Raw genomic sequence first — 21,128 nt, 5'->3', positions numbered from 1 at the left:
TAGCTGGGACTGAGGATGCAGCACCTCAACAAGGCAGCCCTGGGTCCTGGCTCATGCTTCATCCTGTTGCCATTTTGCAGAGGAGATTGAGGCCTCGACATGGCTGCCCCTTCCATGTCTAGACTTAGGTTAAGCTTCTTTCATCCCTTCTGGGTAGTGGTTCACAGCAGGGCTGTAGCCTGAAGGAATTGGGTGAGACTCCATGCATTGCTTGCTTCATGCGGCCATTGTAGCACTTCACCTGCTTTTGAGACTCACCCTCCTGGGCTCTGGGCTTGGGAACATTCCAGGAATAAGCTGCTCTGGGCAGCAGAACAGACAGAGCCAGACAGTCTAGGCTCCAGAGCCCACCCCCACCCCTTTTTTTCCAGCATGTGGAGTCCAAGCTTTTGCAGGAGTAATGAGGTATGTGCTTAGGAGTTAGAGGGTCTCTTCTTCTAAAGCCTCAATCTATCTCTGATCCTGGGGCAGCTGCTGGTGGGCAGCTCCATGTTGGACAGATAGCCTGGCACCTGAGCAGCCCAGAGAAGATGGCTAAGCTCTATCCATAAGACAAACCCCTCCCAGGATTCTGGCATCTGGTATAAAGCCCAAAGATGGGGAGAAAAGGTGTGGAATAGGCTGACACGGTACACATGGTAGAGATGGTATGTTGGGTCTGGAGGAGACGGGCACTATAGGGGCCCTCCTAAATGCACCTATTTCTCTTTGTCACAGCACCTCACCTTAACTCTGATCCTCAAGCCTCTTCAGGACTCTCCAGGGAGTTTTCCTCCTTTAACCTGTGGCTTCCCCAAACATTACCTGGCTGGCTGTTTAGACCTTCTGTCCTGGCCCCTCCTTGCTCGAGCTTCACACACACCAACATCTGCCAGATAAGGAAGATGGCCAGTGCTTCCTGCCCCCAAATTTTCCACTTCCATTGTTGATTGAAATGCCACCACCCCAGGGAAGCCCTGACTACTTGAACTTCCTTGTCCATGTGCTTGTAGCCCCCTTGCCCATTGTGCAGCAGTGTCCAAAATCAATAGCATTGAGGGGTTGTGGATGAATGTCCAGTTTCTTAAAATTTGCCCCTCCCCCAGGCCATCTTAAAGACTTAACGACTCGATACAAATGGTGGGGACCTGAGATGGTGGAAGGTGGGGAGACCCCAGCGTCTCCTCCCATCAGGAGTATGGGATCCCAGGTGCTATTTAATATTTTAGTTGTAGGTGGACACAATACATTTATTTTTATGTGATGAGGATCAAACCCAGTGCCTCACATTTCTTACAATAAATCAGGATGTCCCCCTACTCCTACCAAGTCAGCTCAAAGGTGAAGCAAGTCCCTCAGGGTCAGAGGATTGTGGGGAGGGCAGGTGAGCATTCAGACACACGGATTCTCAGTTCCCATACCCTACTCTGCCCACCAGCTGCCCCTGCCTGCTGGACAGTCATAGGTCCAACTCAGGGTCGTCTCCCCAACCCTTGCTGGCACCCAGCAGTATCTCCCTGGGATCTATAGCTCCATGTCTCCTCCCATTGTGATTGCTGCAAAGAAGCCTGCGCCACCCCCTGTCCTTACAACCCAGATCTGAAAACCTGAATGGCCCAATACTGCCTCCTGTGTGCTCAAGGGGGATAGAGTGGGTCTGCCAAATTAATCAGGGCCCTAAACATAGAAGATAAAAGGGATAATACCATGTTATCACTAGAGGAGCCACTAGGGGCTGAGGTGACCAGGCCTGCAGTATTACAAAGCCACCACTGGGATGACTCTGCACCAGTTCCCACTTGGCCTGTGCTACCAACTGGAGCTTTATAGAATGGCTGATCTACATCTAGCCTACTTCTTCAGTGTCTGGGGATTCTTCCTTCCAGGGCAGAGACCCATTTTTGGCACCCAGACAAGACCTCTTGGTATAATCAATACTAATCCATTAAACAGCCCCCACTTCCTCCCTTGGCTCCACCACCCATTGGCCAGGATCCAGCTGCAGCATGGCCCAGACCACACCCCAAAAGCTGACTAGTCCCTGGCCACTCACCAGGGGATGTTGGCCCTACATGAGTATACCCTCCCACTGAACCCAGGAAAGATCCTCCTGCCTGTCCAAGACCTCTCCCCAGAAGACTGAAGACACCAAACAAACAGCAGACTTGAGACTGCTTTGTTAGAACAACTCAGCAAAATAAAATTCCGGTTTATTGTTGGACAACATTGTTTCACACATACATCAAACAGGCCAAAAAAATAAACAGCAACTTCATAGACAAAAAAAGGAAAAAAAAAAAGAAAACTTTTTATCTTTGGCCTTTTTAACCATCTCATACAAACCAACTACTTATAGTACAGCTAAAGTACATACACAAAAAAAGTTACTGGAATGCTCGGAATAAGATTGTTTTTTTGTTGTTGTTTTTGCTTTTTTTACAAGGTTTTTTTTCTCCTTTGAGATTATAATGAACATGGTCACACCACAAGTAAAGTCAGAAGTAGGACAGAGAACGCTCCAAAGGCTGGTTTGGTCATCCGAGATCATTAAAAATGGCTGACCCCTAACAATATGTACAAAAATATAAAATGTAAATAAAAAATACAAACAAATTTTCCTTTTTTAAAGTACTTTTAAGAAAAAAAGCAGGGCCTTGGAAGTTTTGGTTCTTTTTTCCTCCCCTGTTGCAAATTCACGTTGTGGTTTTGGTTGGGTAGTGAAGAGCGCACGTCATCTGCGGGTGGCACTGCCCGTGGTGGGCGGGCGGGCCTCTCTACTCGAAGGTGACCACGTTTAGATTCTGAGACGGGAAGTGGAGGGTGAATAGGTCACGGTGGCCTTTTATTTTTAGTTTAACTTTTCCTTTTTTGCTGTCTAGTCATCCTCATCGGTCTTCTGCTTCTTGGTATCAACATCATCATCCTGTGCAAAGAAAGAGTTATCAAGGCACTGGTAGCTCCACAGCCAAAGCCCCTTCCCATCTCTGCTAAGATGTGATTCTCTGTGCTCATGGCTCCCCCCTCCACACTACCCTGTGATCATTCTTTCCAGCTTTGGTGCTATAGGTGAAGTTCAGCTAGAGGCAGATGAGGGAAACCACATCCCATCCCAAGCTAGAACCCACCTCATCATCTTCAGCTGCCCGTTTGCCCGTAGCTGCCTCAGCCTCCTCATCTTCATCTCCATCCTCTTCCTCACCTGGAGAGAACCAAGGGCTAGGTAAATCACTGACCTCGCTCTGCTTCCCAAGTGGACAGATCAAGGAACTACCCATGCAGCTGCACCCAGAGGCCAGACCAATACTTAAGTGATGGTAGGCTTTGAAAGCTGCAGAGGGCACTGTCCAATGGGAGTGAGCAAGAGGGTGTGGCACTGGCTGAAACAAGACCCTGCCTCTGCGGTACTAGCCCAGTTCCAGTTGCACATGGTCCACTTTTCCCAATATCCCAGTAGGTTACCAGAGACCAGCAGACAAGGTCAGGAAAAGGAAAGAGCTAAGTAGAGACAAAACTACTCACCATCACCTTCCTCCTCCTCCTCCTCTTCCTCACCACCCTCTTCCTCTTCTTCATCTACCTCATTGTCAGCCTCCTGCTCCCCATTTTCCTCATTCTGCTCAACAAGAAAACATAACAGTCAACAATAAGCCGGCCCAAAATTGGAAGAAAGCATGGCTCCTGCTGCCACTTTGGAGACTGCCCAATGCTTCCATAGTCCGACCATCTAGGAGAATCTCTGCTCAACACCCTCACCATGCTATGTGAAAAACCATAACAGGAACTGCCCTGTACTTAGCCTCCTTCCAACTGGAGGCAAGCCCAAATTTAATAAGAAAAACATGAGGACAGGGAAAGCTAGGAGTCAGAGCCAGGTGGACACTCACAGCATTCCCATTAGCAGGGGCGTCTCTTCCATTCTCTGCCTCTTCCACAACTTCCTTCTTCTCCTTTAAGTCCTTCAAAAGGGAAGAGGGAACCAATTAGTCTTTTTGAGTAACCCAGGGCTCCCAAAGGGACTAAGAACCACACATGTAGGAGGGTCACCTCTTACAGCTGGGGAAGGGCTGTCACAATTGTGCCTGTGACCACATTTCCCATCAACTCCCAACCCTCGGATACACACTAAAGGACCTCACTGGCGATTCCCACTGCTCCCTGTGCCTCTCACTTAAAAATCCATGTGGCACACCAACCCCTAAACCCGTCAGGCCGGGACAGAACACTTGTCCTTACTCTCGTCGAGGACTTATTTCCAGCTCTAGCTCCGCCCCTCAACTCCTTCTTGGAAGGCAGCAGGTATGTGCCATAAATAAATAAGGTAATGGAGGGAGGGGCCTGCTGCTGCGGGCTCCCGGGCGAACCAGCCTGTGAAGGGAATGGCCAGCGGAGCACCGAGAGCCTAGGCCCTGACAGGCACGGGTGTCTGAAGAAACACCAGTCGCAAGGAAGTGACAACAACTGTCCCAAGAGGCTGCGCAATCTGTTGCCTGGGGAAGCACGCGCCTGTGCCGGGCCAGGCCAGCCTCCATTCTGGCTGGTGATACCCACTTGCCCACCGACAGCCCTCGCGACAGCTCAGCGTCAGTGGGACCGAACCTCAGGTCGGACTCCACCAGGCTTGCGAGGGTAGCGGACTGTGAGCCCTCTGTAACTTTCTCCACCCCGCGGGGCCCAGTTGGCCACCAATGCCACCAGGCATCCGACACAGGGAGCTGAGCTGAGCCGCTTAGCAGAGGTGCTCAGCAGAAGTCCACGGAAAGGTCCCGGGGCACCTGTAGGTCCTTAAGTTCCCGCCAGCAAGCCGGCCTTCGTGAACCCCGGAGCCGCCCGCTCCCGCCCCCTGGCGGCCAAAGCCCCGGGGAGTGGGTGGGGGCGGGGAGGTGGCGGCGCGCAGGCGCACGGCCCCCGCCCGGCGAATTACGCGCGCGGGCCTCGGCACGCACCGCGCGCACAGAGCACGTGGCCCGGGGCCGCCAAGTGCCCCCGGGCCCCAGGAGACTCGCAGCCCGCGGGCAACTAGCCCTGCGGAGCGCGCGTGTCGCACGCCAGTTTCCCGGCCTCTCGACGCCCCCTGCCGCCACTCTGGCAGGCTGGACTTGTTGGCCTCAGTCTCTGCACTTGGCGGGCAAAGTCCCGCGGGAGGTCGCCCCAAAGTCGGCTGGGCCGTTTCAGTTATGGGACCGTCGAGGGGGCGCGCTCCCCGGCTCCTGGCGGCCCTCGCAGGAATTCATCTAACAGGAGGGTAAATGCGAAGCGCCATGGGTGGTGGAGTGGGCTCCCCACACACCGGTCCCCGAGTCAGACCCAGAAGGGACTGAAGAGAACCCCTCCAGAGATCCCAGTCTTGAACTCTGCTCCACCAGGGGAGTTGCTCCTGGGAGAGCCGAAGGTGACGCCAGGGGCACATGGGTTAAGGAGATGCCAAGGTGACTCGCGCCAGGTCCCGAAGGGGCACGAGGGGCGAGGACTAGGGCCGAAAGGTTAAAAAAGACAGTCCCTTCTGAAAGGCCGTGCTCGCGCCGAGGGCGGAGACGCTCCCCAGGGCGAGCAGCGGGAGCGACCCGGCGTTGCAGCCGAGCCGCTGCTGCCGCGCAGCACCTTCGCGCCGAGGGCAGCGAGCCCGCCGGGCGCCCTGGTGCTCACCCGCCCGGCCCCATCAGCCGGCGGCCGCGGCGTTCGCCCGCGGCTCTCCTGCCGGCCGCGCACACGGTGCTCCCAGGCAGCCGCGGGGGGCGCCCACCGTCGCCCCACTGCTTCACTCACTTTCCGTTTCCTCCTCCAGCGCGTGGGCTCGCCTCCTCGGCCAAGGCGGGCACCGCTGAATTACTGAAGCTGGGCGACCGCTCCCGGCGCTCTCCCCACGGACAGCCCCCACCCCCGCTTCCCCGAGAGCCCTGGCGGAGACACCAACGTCGCGGCCGGCGGCCCGTCGCCCTACGCGCTTTGCCGCGGCTCACTCCGCATAAACCACCGCCTGCCCACTGCAGGGCGCGAAACCCGGCGGCCCGGCGCCGAACAAAGAGCAGCGCGGCCGGCGGGCGCTCCCCACACTTTCCGCAGCCGGCCCGCGCCCGCACACGCGCCCCAGCACTTCCGATTCCCAACGCGCTCGAGTTTCAAAGTTATTTCCGTGGGCCGGGCCGGCAGAAGACCCCAGCCCAGCCCCTCTCCTCCCACCGCCGCGCAGACTAACAAGTTTCGAGGGTTTCGGGTCAGCTTTCCCGCAGCCCCTCAACCTCCGCTCCGGGGTGCCCGGCACGCTCCCCGCCGGCAGCACGTCTACCCGCGCTGCTTCCCGCCCCCTCCCCCGCACACAAAGAGTAGGCTGCCTGGGGGCACCGCGCTGCCGGCGAGCTCCCCGCGGGAGGTAGCAACTGCGTGCACCGAGCAGGTCAACCGCCGCGCGCCAAACACCGCACGGGCGGCGGCGGCGCGCGGACCCCGAGGGGACGGGCGGCGTCCAGTCTTACCTTGGTGGTGATTTCAGAGCTAGTGTCCACGGCCGCGTCTGACATGGTGGGGCACGCCGGTGATCCGATGCAGTGGGTTAAAAAGGAAACTAGAGTTCAGGGACTCTGGCGATAAAGCTGCCGGAGTCCGCGGCGGAGGAGGTGGTGCGCGGCAGAGGTGGTTGCGGCGAGTGGGGAGCTGGACCCAGGAACAATGCAAAGATGGCTTTTTAGAGCAGCCAGTGGGGGACTCACGCGGCGCCAGAACCTTTAATATAGATTAGTGGGCGGCGCTCGGCCGCCCTTGCCCAAAGACTATTGGCTGAGCGCAGGGAGCGGGCGTTCGTTCATTGGCTCGATTCCGAACAATGGGCAAGCGTGCTTAAAGCGGCAGTGCCTCCGCGCTGCCCGCGCTGCGCAGTCGCGGGTCGCACTGTCATTCAGGGTCTGAGTTTGTTGGGTCTCGGCTTCGCGGAGACCGCGGGGGAGGGGTGCGCGGGCGCGCCCAGGGTGCGCGCTCCCGTCGCTGTTTTGCTAGGGCTGCTGACGCAGAAAGCCAAAGCGCGGCAAAGCTGCCCGCCCAGCCCCCTCCCCCTCCTCGAGACTGCTCGGAAGGAGGAGGAGGGAAGAGGAGGCGGTGGCGGGCGCACGACGGCTGCCAGCGAGGGGGAGGGGACGGGGGTGCTGGGCCGCGCTGGCCCCGGGCGGTGCCCCGCTCAGTGCCCCGCTCAGTGCCCCGCTCAGTGCCGGCAGAGCTGCCTGGCCTTATGCCCCTGCACCTTTGATGAAGGACTGTCCTAGTCTAAGTGGACGTAAGCTCACGATGAATGATTAAGTTGCAAGACCGAGACCCTCACACCTGGGCCATCGCGTCTTCCCATGTCTTCCCCCAGCCGCCGAGACCCAAGTGCCCAAAGTCCGCATGAAAGTGACCCGGTCGCCCACCACCAGTCCCAGCGCCCGCCTCCTGAGCAAGCCAACGAATGGGCACCGTGCCAAACGCACATACTCAGGAACTGGATGCCGGTTCCAACTCCTGCCCTCGAACGGGACAGCCTGTGGGCCGCGCACCACATGGTGGGCACTGGATTCCGGGGCTGTGGTCAACGTCGCGGTGGTCACTGCCGTCGCGACAGTCTCAGGGGACCTCTTTCCAGAGTCGTCCAGACCATCGAATGTACCTGTCTCCCACCTACTTAGGGGGTTTCGATGGGCACGAGGGAATTGCGCTGTTATTGGAGGGAAATAATTGTCTCTTAAGCCAGTTGGGCTAGTCCCTGGGGACCCCTTCAAATTTGGGGAGCCATTTAAGGAACCAAGCGGAGCCCAGAAAAGAGAACCATGAAGACGCCACACTCAAAATGGCGTTGGATTCGAAAAGCGTGGCGTGACGTGGCGATCCTACCCACGCGGACGGTCCGAAAACCTTAGGCTGCACCCTCTTCATCGCCTCGGCACTTCGCTGTGGAACTAATAAATTTGTTTTGTGGGAGCAAAGACTAGAATAAATGCAAATAGAGTCCAGAAAAATACCTATGCCACACACAAGATGGCGACAGATAGACTCCGTCCATATGTTGCCAGAAGGGGGCGCCCGACACGGAAGGCGGGATTCCGGAGAAACTAACGTACACTGGCTGAGAGTGGCGGGCGAACACAAAGTTGACGCTTTGCGTCCTGCCATTGGCAGTTCCTGCCGTCTGTCTCCTGGGGCCGCTGATCTGGGAACGGGGAAAACCCGGAGTCTGGGAAGGTGGCGGACGGACGGATGCCAAGACCTGCGGAGCTTGAAGTCGAGGCGAAAAGAGGGATTGAGTTGCCCTTCTCGGTTTCCTTAGGTCCTGGGCGAGCTGGCTCATCTCCACCGCGAGGACCCTTTTGCTGAGCTTATCACGCGCTTCCCTAGGAGAAAGGGTGTGCAGGGCTGGGGCGCCGCCCTGTTGGACCTCCTTGCGTTTCCCCCACCCCGCACACGCCAAGCCTGCATCTCGGTGCACGTGTGCCAGCCTGGCCACTGGCCTGTTGGGCATTGTCGAACGACTTTTCCTTCAGGGAGAACTCGGGTTCCCTGTCTTTTGGCCTGAAGAATCGTGGGGCTGCTGCCGGACAGCACTGGGGCACCGCGCCCCCTCCCCGAGCGGTCGCCCCCAGTCCTGAGAGCTATGCGGCGGGGAGGACACCACAGGGTTACCGCCCGCCCGCAGGGCGCCCCAGTGGGTGGAAGTGGACTCTCAGAATGGGCGCGCGTCCACCTTAGGGGCTTCACAATGTTGTCCCTGGCGACTACTCGTCCCAACTCTTTGTTCGTCTCCCCCCCCCACCCGCGCCAGCTGCCTTTACTGCGGCGCAGACCTGCGGCCGCCCTTCACAGACGGGGAGGAGGGGCTCCTCGGCTGCTGTCGCCCGATCCCCTACTTTGTGCTATTCTCAAGGGAGGTGAAGGGATTATGCGTCACCAAGGACTGGGAGAGCGCCGGCTACCTGCAGCGCATCCATTCAGCTCCAGGCACCCTCCAAGGAATTGTTTCTGTCCACAAAACCCGGATGCAGTGAGAGCTTGGCCAGCGCCTCTTCGTAGCGGCTGTTTTCCTTCCAATCTGGAGAGTGGCCTTGGGCAATGGCTTCTGTATCCACAGCTGAAAACAGGACAAGACTGTTCTGGATCCTAGTCGCTGGGAAGGGGGGTGGGGGGACACACTGGAGGAGCTGAGGTGAATGTGAATTTTCCTCGAAAAACTGCTTTGCCTGACCTTGTTCCCATGTAACTGGCTCTGCTAGAAGTGGGTGCAGGAGGTTCCTGCCCACCGGCTCCAGAACCACCACTTGATTCATCAAAGCACTCACGAAAGCTCCTACTATGTTCATGTTTCAAGCATTTCCATTTTTTCTTATAAACTAGGTAGCACAGTTTCAGAGTTGAGCCATATAGAATTATTTATTTATTTATTTTTAAAGAGAGAGGGAGAGAGAGAGAGAATTTTTTAATATTTATTTTTAGTTCTCGGCGGACACAACATCTTTGTTGGTATGTGGTGCTGAGGATCGAACCCGGGCGCACGCATGCCAGGCGAGCACGCTACCACTTGAGCCACATCCCCAGCCCCAGTTTATTTATTTTTGGTACACCAAAACCAATTGAAAATCGATATCACCCTCCTTTTAACAAGTCAAAAAAGCAAACTGAGGAATTTATAGCAAAGGACTTGGAGTTAACAAGTGAATCAGGGCCTGACTTAGGGTAACATCCTAGAATGGAAGAACCTGCATTGTTAGAGGAGCCCTGGAGCAGAAGACACTCAGTAGACCTCCAGGCCTTAGGAGTGTGATATCTGACAATGGTAACGCTGGGGACATTGAGGCTTCTTCCAGGGACAGGTCGCTCTTGGCTATTTCTGAAGCCTCCAGGGACAGGTTGCTCTTGGCTATTTCTGACTGGGTAGTTCTTCCTGTCCCTTGTCACTTCCATCTCTAGTGATTCTTATGCCCTTTGCTGCTACACAGACAGGAGGTCAGGTACTTCCATGATCTGTCCTTAGCATTCCCCCTCCTGTGACCCAGAAGCTGATGAGCTCTAGTGGGCCCTAGTGGCTTGCCTTTCTTGCTCAGGACCTGTTCAGCCAAGATACCCTGCACTTAGATCACAGCTGCTCTAAGCCAGGGGCCCCAAATGGCTTACAGGCAAGTTTGATTTCAGGGAGTTTTCGGGGAGGCCTCTGGGTTGCCTAAACACTCTTCCACAGCCACCCCACAGACCTCTCCCTACCAGCCTCACTCACATCGATCTGCCTGGTCCTGTAGGCACTTAGTTTGCAGCCTAGGCTTGCTATTAAGCCATTTCCAACACATTCCTAATGGGTCATCTCAATTCTGCTTGATTCCCAAAAGATCAGACAATGCATTTGGGGGTTCAAGCTGCCTGGGTTCAAATCCGGTCCTGCCACATGCCAGCCATGTAGAATTGGGCCAGCTTCCTCCTCACCTCCAAAAACTGGAAATGAAGTAATAGTTCCTACCTTGCAGAGTTATTGTGGGAACTGAATGAGTTAATATTCAGAAAGTACTGAAAATAGCATCCTCCACATCCAGGGAAACTAGTGTTCTCAGGACTCTCTTCCAGCTGCCATCTGTACCTAAGTGGGTTAGGTTTATGGTGTTTGAAAGACTCGATGAAAGAACAATGTCTTCAGCAGAGTCTTCCCATGTTCCGTGCAAGTGAGAGCACTGTCCCCGCTGAGTTGTGTTTTTGTTTTTTAGTTATAAATGGACACATTACCTTTATTTTATTTATTTTCATGTGATGCTGAGGATCAAACCCAGTGCCTCACATGTACGAGGCAAGTGCTCGACCACTGAGCTACAACCCCAGTCCCTAACTGAGTTTCTTGAAGCCTGTGATCTGGTTCCTAACAAGCTTGGCAGCCCCCTGCATTACAGGAATGCTGCAGTCTTGAGAGGCAGCCATGAAGGAGGCCTCAAAACTCCTGCCTTCCCGCCCTTCGGAAGCCCAGGAGTTTCAGCCTGTGGTTTCCTCGCCTGGGTGTCAGGGCCTGGGGAGCTGCCAGGCGCCTTTCAACCCTCCCGCCTTGCAAGCCCAACGGGATTGTGTAAGAGTGAGCCACCCCCCTCACATGGCTGCTCCCTCCCACAGCACGCCCAGGCCTGCATGTCCTCCCAGGGATCTGGGCCAGAGGCCTGGCTCCTGGTACCCACACAGGTATGGCCGCCCTGGAGGCCCCTGCCTGGCAGTGAGAAAGTGGGGAATGCTCTTGATATTTGATGCCTGTCCCCAAAAGGGTGCCAAGGCCTGTGGAGGACCAATGTGAGATTATCCAAGCAAGGTAAGGAGGCTGGGGGAGGTGAGTGTTCCAGGCACATGGCAGCCACCTCAGCACTTGCACATGCACTGCACTGCCTTTCATGTCTCTGGGAATCCTGTGCCTGCCTGCGCCATTTCCTGGCCCTCTTCCCGGCATCCCTCCTGTGTGTGCACCTATTTGCATAGCTGAGCCCGTGGGTGTTTTGCTTAAGCTCTGGTTATGGTTGTGAGTGGGCAGGCCCAGCCTCGTGGTAGCAGGGGAAGGTGCTGACTGGGGAGCACGTGAGCCTCCACACACCTGGGCAACCGCCTGAAGAGGCCTGAAGAGTGCTGCACCTGAGAAGGGCCTAGTTACCTTCAGGGCACTGCAAGAAGAAATTACCTGAGCCTCTCCTCACCTGTTCCTTCCTGCCACACAGCCCCACATGGAAGCCCAGCAGGACTAAGAGCCCTGAAGAGGACCCAGCTGAGGGTCTGTGTGCCCATGCCAGGCCATCAGCCCCAGCTCACGTGAGCTTGACATTGAGGAGCTTCAATGACATGCTGGAGCTTCCTTTCTCCTTAGTATCAGGTAGATCTCTTCTACCCTCACCCCTGGCAGAATAGCTGCTGCCACCCTATTTGGGGAGAGAAGATGTATGGGTCAAGGGCAGAGCACACAAGGGACATGCGGCCAGCGAGGATTTTCTCACTCTCCTACCAAGTGACCAACAGTCTGTTTTCCTGGAACTGAAGGCTTTGCAGGATGCAGAGCTCTCAGCACCACAACCAGAAATCTGGGCAAACCAGGACACATTGGTCACAGGAGTCCAGTCACTATGCACACTCTGGGAAAAATGACATCTCTGAAGATATCTGTAACCACTGCTGAGAAGGGTCCTTGTGGTCCTCAACCCAAAAACAGCCTCCCACTCCAACTGTGCTCTTCTTTGTCATGAGAACCAGGTGATGAAGCTGGGAGAAAGGGAGCATTTGGTATGCACGTGGCAAAGAGGGATGGAGGTGTTCAGGGAGATCCCTGAGCGAGCTGGGTGATGCAGGGATGGGGACCTCCCGTCCCCTCCCCAGAGTGCTCTCACCTGCCCTTCATACATCAGGGTCTTCAGTCAGGTCCTAGCATGCAGATCCACTTGTCTCTAGGTCCAGGTGAAAGAAGCAAGCCTCTCTGGAACAAAGGGATGATTTCTCAGGCTCCTTTCAAAAAAATGGTCTCTCTTCCAAAAGCGTTTTTGAGAATCTCACAGGAAGAAAGTGAGGCATTCACTTGAATGATTCCATAGGAGAATCTCCAAACAGCCTTTGGCCTCACCCCAGAATGAAAGTCTTGCCAGAAAAGGTAAGGCCCGTCCGGCACCTTTTTATGGAAAAATGCAAGGTCTCAGAGCGGTGCGAAATGGGAGTCAAGAAACATCCTTAGCCAGGAACCCCAGCTTTTGGGTACTGAAAGCTTTCAGCTTCATAGAAAACTGTCACTGGCAATAGTGGAAATTCTCTGTGCTCTTTCTCCTCCATCTCAGTGTCTCTTTCCTCCCTCTGTCCTAGTAGTGGGACAGGAGGACCCACTCTTAGGCTTGATTGACAGTGATTCTAAGTAGTTCCCCCCTTTCCCACTTGGTTCCCATCATCTGGAAACCTACATCCCTGCAGGCCCTGTGAGCTGGGCCTGGGCAAGGGTATGTCTGGTTGTGTCCCCCATTCAGTGTGACCCTTTTCTTATGGGTTCTGCCATACTTCATCAAGAAATGATCATTTGCTGGATCTGGTGGCACGCACCTGTAATCCCAGCAACTCAGGAGGCTGAGGAGGATGACAAGTCCAAGGCCAGCCTCAGCAACTTAGGCCTAAGTGGGTTAGTGAGACCCTGTCTCAAAAAGTTAAAAGGCCTGGGGATGTGGCTTGGTGGTTAAGTGTCCCTGGTACCAAAAAAAGAAAGAAAGAAAATAAATGATCATTCAGTTCATGTGTTCTGGTTCTGTGTCAAAGGGAAATGGGCCTGATATTTCACTAAGTATCCTTCCCAGGGTGTTGAGACTGTGTCATGTCAGCACCACGAGAGAAGAAAAAAAATAGCCATACTTCCAACAGGTATACCCCTGAACACCTGCAATTGGAGAGGATGGGAAGGAGGGTTTGGGACCAGAATAGGAGCTAGATTTGACCAAGGTCACCAACAACATGGCTTGTGGTCAGGAATAGCATCCTGGTGCCCTGACTGTCAGATCTCCATGCCACAAGTCCTGCCTTCTCCTTCTCCTCAGTGACTGGGGCCCTGGCTGACCAGTTCTTTTTTTTTTTTTTTTTTTTTTTTGGTGCTGGGGATTGAACCCAGGGCTTGGTGCATGCGAGGCAAGCACTCTACCAACTGAGCTATGTCCCCAGACCCTTGGCTGATCAATTCTAAAAACTCAGCAGAGCAGACCTGAGTGGCCAGGAGAAGCGAGGGATGACAAGTCCTGAAGCCAGAGCAAGGTGAGAAGGGAGAGAGCAGGGGAAGAGGCCAAGCAGCTCCCAGCAGGGACATTCTGCATGGTGCGTGGTGGAGCCCACTCAGGCCTGCCCCACTCAGTCCCCATAAATGGTGTCGCTAAAACCCTTGCGCATTGAGTGTAAATAGCAGAGGCTGCCAACTCGGCTGGCAGCGCTGTCCACTGACAGGGCTCTAAGCCAGGCCTGAGCTCTGACATACCCTAGGGGGGCTCACACAGAGGGGAGATGGGGCCTGAGTGTTGCCCAGAGTCAGTTAGTAAGTTGGCAGAGCTGGGATTTGGACCCGGACTGCAGGCTCCTGGGCTCTTGGTGTGTGTGTGAGGATGTCACCTGTCATAAGCAATCCTACCACCATCAGCACTGTCCCTCATATTCCCTCATTTATCACAGATCTGATCTCAGGGTTTCTCTGTTGAGCCATAATAAGTTCATCTTCATGCCGTGGCCCTCCTCCTTCCCCAGCAGAGGCCTCTGAGGAGGCAGAGGGCAAGAGGGCTTCCCAGATGGGTGACTTCTAGTTGGAATAAAAGGTTTGGGGTTTTTGTTTTGTATTGTATTTTGGAACTGGGGAGTGAACCCAGGGGCACTTGACCACTGAGCCTCACCCCCAGCGCCCCCCTTAAAAAAATTTTTTTTTTAGTTGTAGATAGACACAATATTTTATTTTTATGTGGTGCTGAGGATGGAACCCAGTGCTTCAACCCCAACCCTCACCCCCAGCCCTTTTTATTTTATCTTTTGAGACAGGGTCTCCTAAATTGCTTAGGGCTTGGAGAAATTGCTGAGGCTGGCCTTGAACTTGTAATCCTCCTGCCTCAGCCTCACAAGTCTCTCGGATTATAGGCTTGCGTCACCATGTCTAAGCTAGAAATGAAAGGTGGGACTTGATGATCTGGAGGAAGGATACTTCGCAACTGTTTATTACCAAAGGCTCACCAGAAACTAAGAAAGTTAGCCTGCTAAAAAGTAGCGCCCGGGGACTTTTCCTGGCATCAGTAGACAATGGGTAGCATCTGCCTCAAAGTTCTTTCCAAGCTCACATTTCCTGTGGCCTTGCTCTTGGGCTCTGGGTCTAGAGAAGTAAACACAATGTTGCACTCGGTTCCTTTAAGGGAACTCACAGGGCAGATTCCTCTGGGGCCTCAGCAGGGCTGTGTTGCTTGGTGGATGGACCACTCCCCTCCTGTGTGGGCCGAGGGACCACCAATACTGCTCCCCCAACCCCACCTCTGTGGCTTGGAGCTGTGGCAAGTGTCTTACCTCCACCTGTAAAAGGGACTAATAACAACTTTAGGAGGTGAAAGAAGAAGATTCAATAAACCTCTTGATAATCACGAGCCACCTATTATTATATTACCAGGAAAAGCTGGGCTTCTGAATAATTTATTTTTTTCTTTTTCTGTTTGTGTGTGGTACTGGGCACGGAGGGGGGTAGAACCCACAGTCTCCTTCATGGTAGGCACATACTCTACCACCAAGCCACACCCCCAGGCCCCTATTTTCCATAGACCCTCCAGGTCTTACAGTTGTAGCTTTTGCTTAGCCTTGATTTGCAGCTGCAGATCCCACAGGTTAACAGTTTGACAGGACTAACCCTCCCCCATGACCTTGGCTTTCTAGCCTGTCTTCCTCAACCCAGCTTTTCTTTTTTCTTTTTCTTTTTTTCCTTTTCTTTCTTTCTTTTGTTTTTCTTTTTTTTTTTTTTTTTTTTTTTCGTACCAGGGATTGAACTCAGGGGTACTCGACCACTGAGCCACATCCCCAGCCCTATTTTGTATTTTTATTTTATTTAGAGACAGGGTCTCACTGAGTTGCTTAGCACCTCACTAAATTCCTGAGGCTGGCTTTGAACTCAGGATCCTCCTGTCTCAGCTGCCAGAGCCGCTGGGATTACAGGCGTGTGCCACCATGCCCGGCTTTAGCCCAGCTTCTTCAGTGATTTTTTTCCCCCATGTCATCCTGTAGATATTTCTGTGGGGGGGGGGGGGCGGTGTGTGTGTGTGTGTGTGTTTTAACAGGGATTGAACCAGGGCTTCACATATGCTAGGCAACACCACTTCTAGCCTGCCTTTAGGTATTTCTTTTCTTTTTTTTTTTTTTTTTTTTTTGGTACTGGGGATTGTACCAAAGGGCACTGCACCTCTGAGTTACTCAGTTTCATCTCCAACACTTTATATTTTTAAATTTGAGACAGGGTCTCATGATAGTTGCCTAGGGTCTCACTAAATTGTTGAGGCTGACCTCAAACTTGCAATCCTCCTCCCTGTGTCTCCCAAATCACTGGGATTACAGGTGTGTCTCATGGTGCCCATCTCCTTTAGGTATTTCTATAAACTTTAGAGCCAGGCCTAAATTCATGAAAGTAGTTATTGATTGACCAAACCAGAGCCCTTTGTGTCTAAAGCATCTTCTCACAGGTTAGATTATTTTTAAGTGTCACATCAATCAAGAAAGGTATCCTCCTTTACAGAAGAGGAAATCAAGGTTGCCAGAGGGCATTGGTGGGGGTAAAGGCATGGTTAATGCATGCTGCCCAGCGCCAGCCTGGCTTTGCCCCTCCCTGGCTCTGTAAGTGGTTGCCCTTCCCAGGATCCCCCACCTGGGCCCAGCTTAGATGTTCTGCGCCTTCCTTCTTGTACTGCCTCTCCCTCCCTCTTCCCCTCCCCACCTGTTCCCCTCCCCTTCCCCCTCCCTCTCTCCCCCCCCTCCTCTGTCTCTCTTCTTTTGTGCTGGGCCTTGAACCTAGGGCGTATGTGTGCTAAGCAAGCTCTCTACCCCTGAGCTACACCCCCAACATTCACTTCTTTTTATTTATTTATTTATTTATTTATTTATTTATTTATTTATTTATTTTTTAGTTTTCGGCGGACACAACATCTTTGTTTGTATGTGGTGCTGAGGATCGAACCCGGGCCGCACATATGCCAGGCAAACGCGCTACCGCTTGAGCCACATCCCCAGCCCTCCAACATTCACTTCTCTGATAGCATTCTCTTGTCCTTTTAGGGACTAAAAGATAATAAAGTTCATTTAAGGACAAGTGAAAAATCTGTAGTCATTCTGCATGTCCCTCTGTCCATGACATTCATACCAAATAATTCAGGTTTGGCTCTCTCCTGGAGTGACAGGCAGGAATGACCCCAGAGTGCCAGCACACTGGTCAGACTGAAGGAACTGTGTGGCTCCCATTTCTGTGGCCAGGAATAAGCCACAGGAGATTGGATCACTGGGCACCTGACAGAGTCCCTGGCCCTATCCTAGAACCATGAACCTGGATATTGCATGGTTAGGCCTAGGCTGGTACCTTGGAGAATCCAAAGGCAGGCTGGGAAGAGCACGCTACCTATCCCAGCAACTCCTCACTCGAAGAATGGGCTCCCTGGGGAAGGAACAGACTGAGGGTCTCATTAATCCCCAGCTAAAGCAGAAGCGGGAGGGATCCCTTTAGAACTCTTTAGAACCCTTTAGAACTGCCCTGTGGAGCCTACTGAGCACATGAAACTGGTACCAGGTGTGCCACAGCTACAGTGAGGGCAGGAAGGGAGTCAAACTGCTCTGCATAAGAGGGGCATTCGAGCTTTTCCAGGAAACTTTTCACATCTCGGTGACAAAGCAGCACACAATTTATAGCTTGGTGGTAACATCCCTTCTTGGCATTCAAAGCTCATGACTGTTGCTTTTCAAGAAACTGTGGCCATGTGGTTGGTGCTATTAACTCTGAGGTCACCCAACTCTGCCCTGAAGCCTCTCTGGTCCTGCCTGTGGATCCCTCTCCCAGGACCCCTCAATTATCTTGTTGTCTCACGCAGGGACCCATGGGCCCCATGCTGCTGGATACGTTGGCCTCCTGAGTGCCCAGCTTCACCCCAAACTCCCACGAGACGCAGACTCTCCAGGACCCCACAGCCCAGGACTACAGGGGTGTTTCTTGCGTGTGTTTGTGTGCGCATGCCGGTATTACCCTACTTATCCTCTGCACAGACTTGAATCTTTATCTGACCACAGGCAGCCAGGCCTGCGGTAGGAAGACCCAGGAGCCAGGGGCTGCCTGCTGGAAGTCAGAGGCTGGTCTGGAAGAAAGACTGGAAAGGGTGTTGGGGGCCCAGTGTGCCTGGTCACTGTGGGCTCCCCCCCAGTTGAGGGAGCCTTCCCTGCCCAGTCAGACAGAGGCACAAAGCAGTAGTGCCCCCTGGGGCTGTGGGGACAGACCTGGTTCAGGCCTAGAAAGCAGGACAGCCAGGCACAGGGCAGCACAGGGGGCCAGTCTTCTGACCTTGGCAGCTTCTCCTCTCTTCTCTGGAGCAGGCTGTCTAGTCCCCCACCCTGGTGTGCATGTCATTGTCAGTACAAGCGTGGCCATGAATTCCGCATCAGGTGGCCTGTTTCCATGTGTGGCCGACATGTGTTCACGCCTGCGTGATGAGCAGGGCCTGGGATGTGGACAGTCATTCCGGCATCTTTAATGCCCCTGGGCCGGGTTCAAGGCTGGGCCTGCGGGTGCACTGGTGTTGGCTTAGTCTCCCTGGACTCTTCTCTTTTTCTTTTTAATTTTTTATTTTTGAGACAGGGTCTCACTATGTTACCCAGGCTGGCTTCAAACTGCTGGACTGCTGAGCTCAACTGATTGGATCACTGGGCACCTTACGCTCCTGCCATCTTGCCTAACTCTTATTTAACTTTTCAAACTGAGCATGTGCATACGCATGCGCACACGCATACAGACTCCTTATCCTGCTCACCACCCAGTCGGGGAGATAGGCACAGGCAGAAGGGCCACACTGTGTGTGTGCAGAGGGACACTACAGGGGGACCAGAGGACAGAGCAAACTGAACTCTGCCTGAGCCCTGGGGGGCTTCCCAGAGGAAGTGTCTTCCATGCAAGGACTTCAGATGCAAAGCACACTGCTCCAGGCAGAGACATTCTGCTTTGGGACTCAAAGGTAGAATGCTCCCTGTGGATTTGGGCCTGCCTGGCTGATCACTCCTCCAAGCCCCTAGACCCCTGGGGCCCCAGGCTTCCCTGTCCTGTCCCTTCTTGCCCCTTGCTTTGCCGTCTTCATCCCCATGTTCACTTACTGTGTGGCTGGGAAAGTCCAAGCACCTTCCTGATGCCCCTTTGCTGAACACCACCAAGAAAGAACAGCAGAACAGGCCAAGCAGGCAAGCCGACGACAGGCAACTTCAGTGGAACCTTGGCTCAGGTGGAGGCATTTCATTTAGTCCAGTGATTTCCTAGAAGTTTCTGAGTCACCTAAGTCTCAAACTGAAAGGGCGTGTGGAGCTAACCTAGTCCCACATCCCTCCATGGCAGGCAAAATCCCTCTCTAATTGCCCTTTGGGATCATCTGGTCTCAGCCCCAACCCTGCACAACCCAGAACACACACTCACGCACCCACCTGGGTCTCACTGGCAGCCTGCTCCTTTCGAACCCAAGCTGTGATGAGTGAGAGGTGCCCCCCACATGGCCTTCGCATCCCAGGAGCCTCCTTGCCTTCTGGGAGGCCCCTCCTGCCCTGCACTCCCCTGCCTGGACCTGGGGACACAGTGGACCGGGAGACCAGCAGACCTCACAAGCTGGGGATGGGTGAGCTCTGCTTTCTCTGCACTGTGTGGTCTTAGAGAAATTGATAACCTCTCTGAGCCTCAGTTTCTTTTGTCAAAGGTGGGAACGGGAGGGGGACGAAGCACTTCGAAAACTGTAAACTGCTCTGCAGATGCTGTTTATTAGGATGAAGCCATTTGAGACCAATTACAGAACAACACATCAAGGATTATAGAACAATACAGGGGAAATTGCACACATGTGTAAGGAGGCCCCAGAAAGAGCCGAGGCCGCCATTGGCATGGTCTCTCTACATCCTGCATTCCCTGCACAAGATAAGCACCCCAGTCCACAGAGCCAAGCTGGGGGAGGGGGATCAGCCCCACGATCATGAAGACCTTGTGGCTCAGAGACAAGAGCTCAAGGGCAAGGGCCAGGGTTTGGAATTAGGTCTTCCAGCCTCCATAAATGGAGGCTGCACTCTAGCTGCCGTAGGGCAGCTTCTAAGCCATAGTGTGAGTCACAGGAGCTGATGAAGAGAAGCCACTTTGCTATGGGGGAAAGGGGGTTTACTCCCTCTCTCCCAACACATTCTTACCCTACCCATCTCCTACTTAGTAAATGAAAATGAAGAGAGGGTAATTCAAGGGAGCGTGGCAGATTCCTAGGGGCCTGTGTGGCATAGACTAAGGGGTTGCCTCTCAACCATGCTGGAGGCCGGCAGGGACTAGACCCCAGGAGATAAGCCTGAGCCTGCCTCCGCCCAGCAGCCCTGTTTCTCATTAAGACCAGTTAGTGGTTCCCAGGGCTCCAGTGCAGGGGGGCAGGAAGACACAGTGGGGGCGGGAGGACAAGGGGCTTCCTTTGGGCCATTCAAGGTGCCAAGGGACTAGGGGAACAGGAGAGACAGCCTGGCAGGGTAGGCCAGACAGAGACTGAGAGTGACCAGCCCTGCACAAGGGAGGGATGGAGTGGGGGGTGGGGGCCAGCGGCCTGATTAATCAGATGCTGGGGCAGGTGGACTGGCAGCTAGAGCCATTCTGGGCACCAGACTTTTGCTGCCTGACTGCCAGGCAGGCTGGTGGGCTGGGGGCAGGGGTGCCACTGGCCTCTGGTGGGGGTGAGGTTGTGGTGAATGAATCATTGGCCAGTGCCAGAAGCCTGCAGGCCCCAGCGTCTGTTCCCTGAGGACCAGCTAATTCACTTGGAGTGAGGCGGGGCTGCTAATGATGAGAGCAGCCAGCAGCTATCCGCCTGGAGCCCCAGGCACAGGGACCACTGAGCAAGGAGTCCAGGGGGGCGACTGAGGACCCACCCTTGGGAGGACAGACCCTCAACCTTGGTCTGACTGAGCTGGAGGAGTAGAGGAGATAAAGGCACCCCCTCCTGAGCTACAAAGGGCCTCATTATGGGGGGACAGCTGGGAAGGGGATGTGGCGTGCTGGTGAATGGGGAGGGACAGTTTATTCCCCAGTTGAAGGAGGAGGAACCATAATCCGCCAAGGCAGAGTTGAGAGCTCGGCCTACCAGGAATAGAAACTCAAGTCCCAGAGAAACAAATCAGTTGGAAAACAAGGCCGATGTCTGGCCAGGATCTCTCTGAGGCTGGCTGTTTGCTGATGTTACACATGTGGCATTCCTGGCTGCCCACCCCACCTCCTTCACATACCAGGGTCTAGTGACCACAGGATGCATGAGTCTCTGCTGGGGTCCAAACCCTGAAAAGGACTTAGTACACAGGAATCACACCAGGGACAGCAATCAATTTTCACTCACAGGGGACCCAAACCAGAGCTCCACACCCCTTCCTTGTTGAGGCCACCTGCAAGAGAGGGCTGTCAAGGGTGCCAATTC

General features: G+C 54.2%; 1 protein-coding gene across 1 annotated transcript; it reads right to left on the bottom strand.

Annotated features, from left to right (window-relative positions):
- Positions 1 to 2,154: 2,154 nt before the first annotated feature.
- On the bottom strand, positions 2,155 to 6,699 carry PTMA (prothymosin alpha). Its single transcript, XM_081261347.1, has 5 exons — positions 6,450 to 6,699; positions 3,864 to 3,935; positions 3,499 to 3,592; positions 3,105 to 3,178; positions 2,155 to 2,902 (listed from the first exon to the last, which is right to left on the bottom strand). The coding sequence occupies exons 1-5, from the start codon at positions 6,492 to 6,494 to the stop codon at positions 2,855 to 2,857; spliced, it is 333 nt and encodes a 110-aa protein (XP_081117473.1). The 5' UTR covers positions 6,495 to 6,699; the 3' UTR covers positions 2,155 to 2,854.
- Between the last annotated feature and the right edge of the window lie 14,429 nt (positions 6,700 to 21,128).

Source organism: Spermophilus citellus, assembly GCF_964194105.1.
Source record: "Spermophilus citellus genome assembly, chromosome: 11".
Taxonomy (NCBI): domain Eukaryota; kingdom Metazoa; phylum Chordata; class Mammalia; order Rodentia; family Sciuridae; genus Spermophilus; species Spermophilus citellus.
The sequence above is the reverse complement of the archived record's forward strand: the minus strand, read 5'-3'. Positions and strand labels throughout refer to the sequence as shown.

Bases quoted from the DNA above. Each gene is read 5' to 3' on its own strand.
- PTMA (XM_081261347.1), bottom strand. From the start codon at position 6,494: ATGTCAGACGCGGCCGTGGACACTAGCTCTGAAATCACCACCAAG. The intron at 3,936-6,449 runs GTAAGACTGGAC...TCCCTTTTGAAG, and splicing joins GCTCTGAAATCACCACCAAG to GACTTAAAGGAGAAGAAGGA. The intron at 2,903-3,104 runs GTGGGTTCTAGC...TTCTTTGCACAG, and splicing joins GGGCAGCTGAAGATGATGAG to GATGATGATGTTGATACCAA.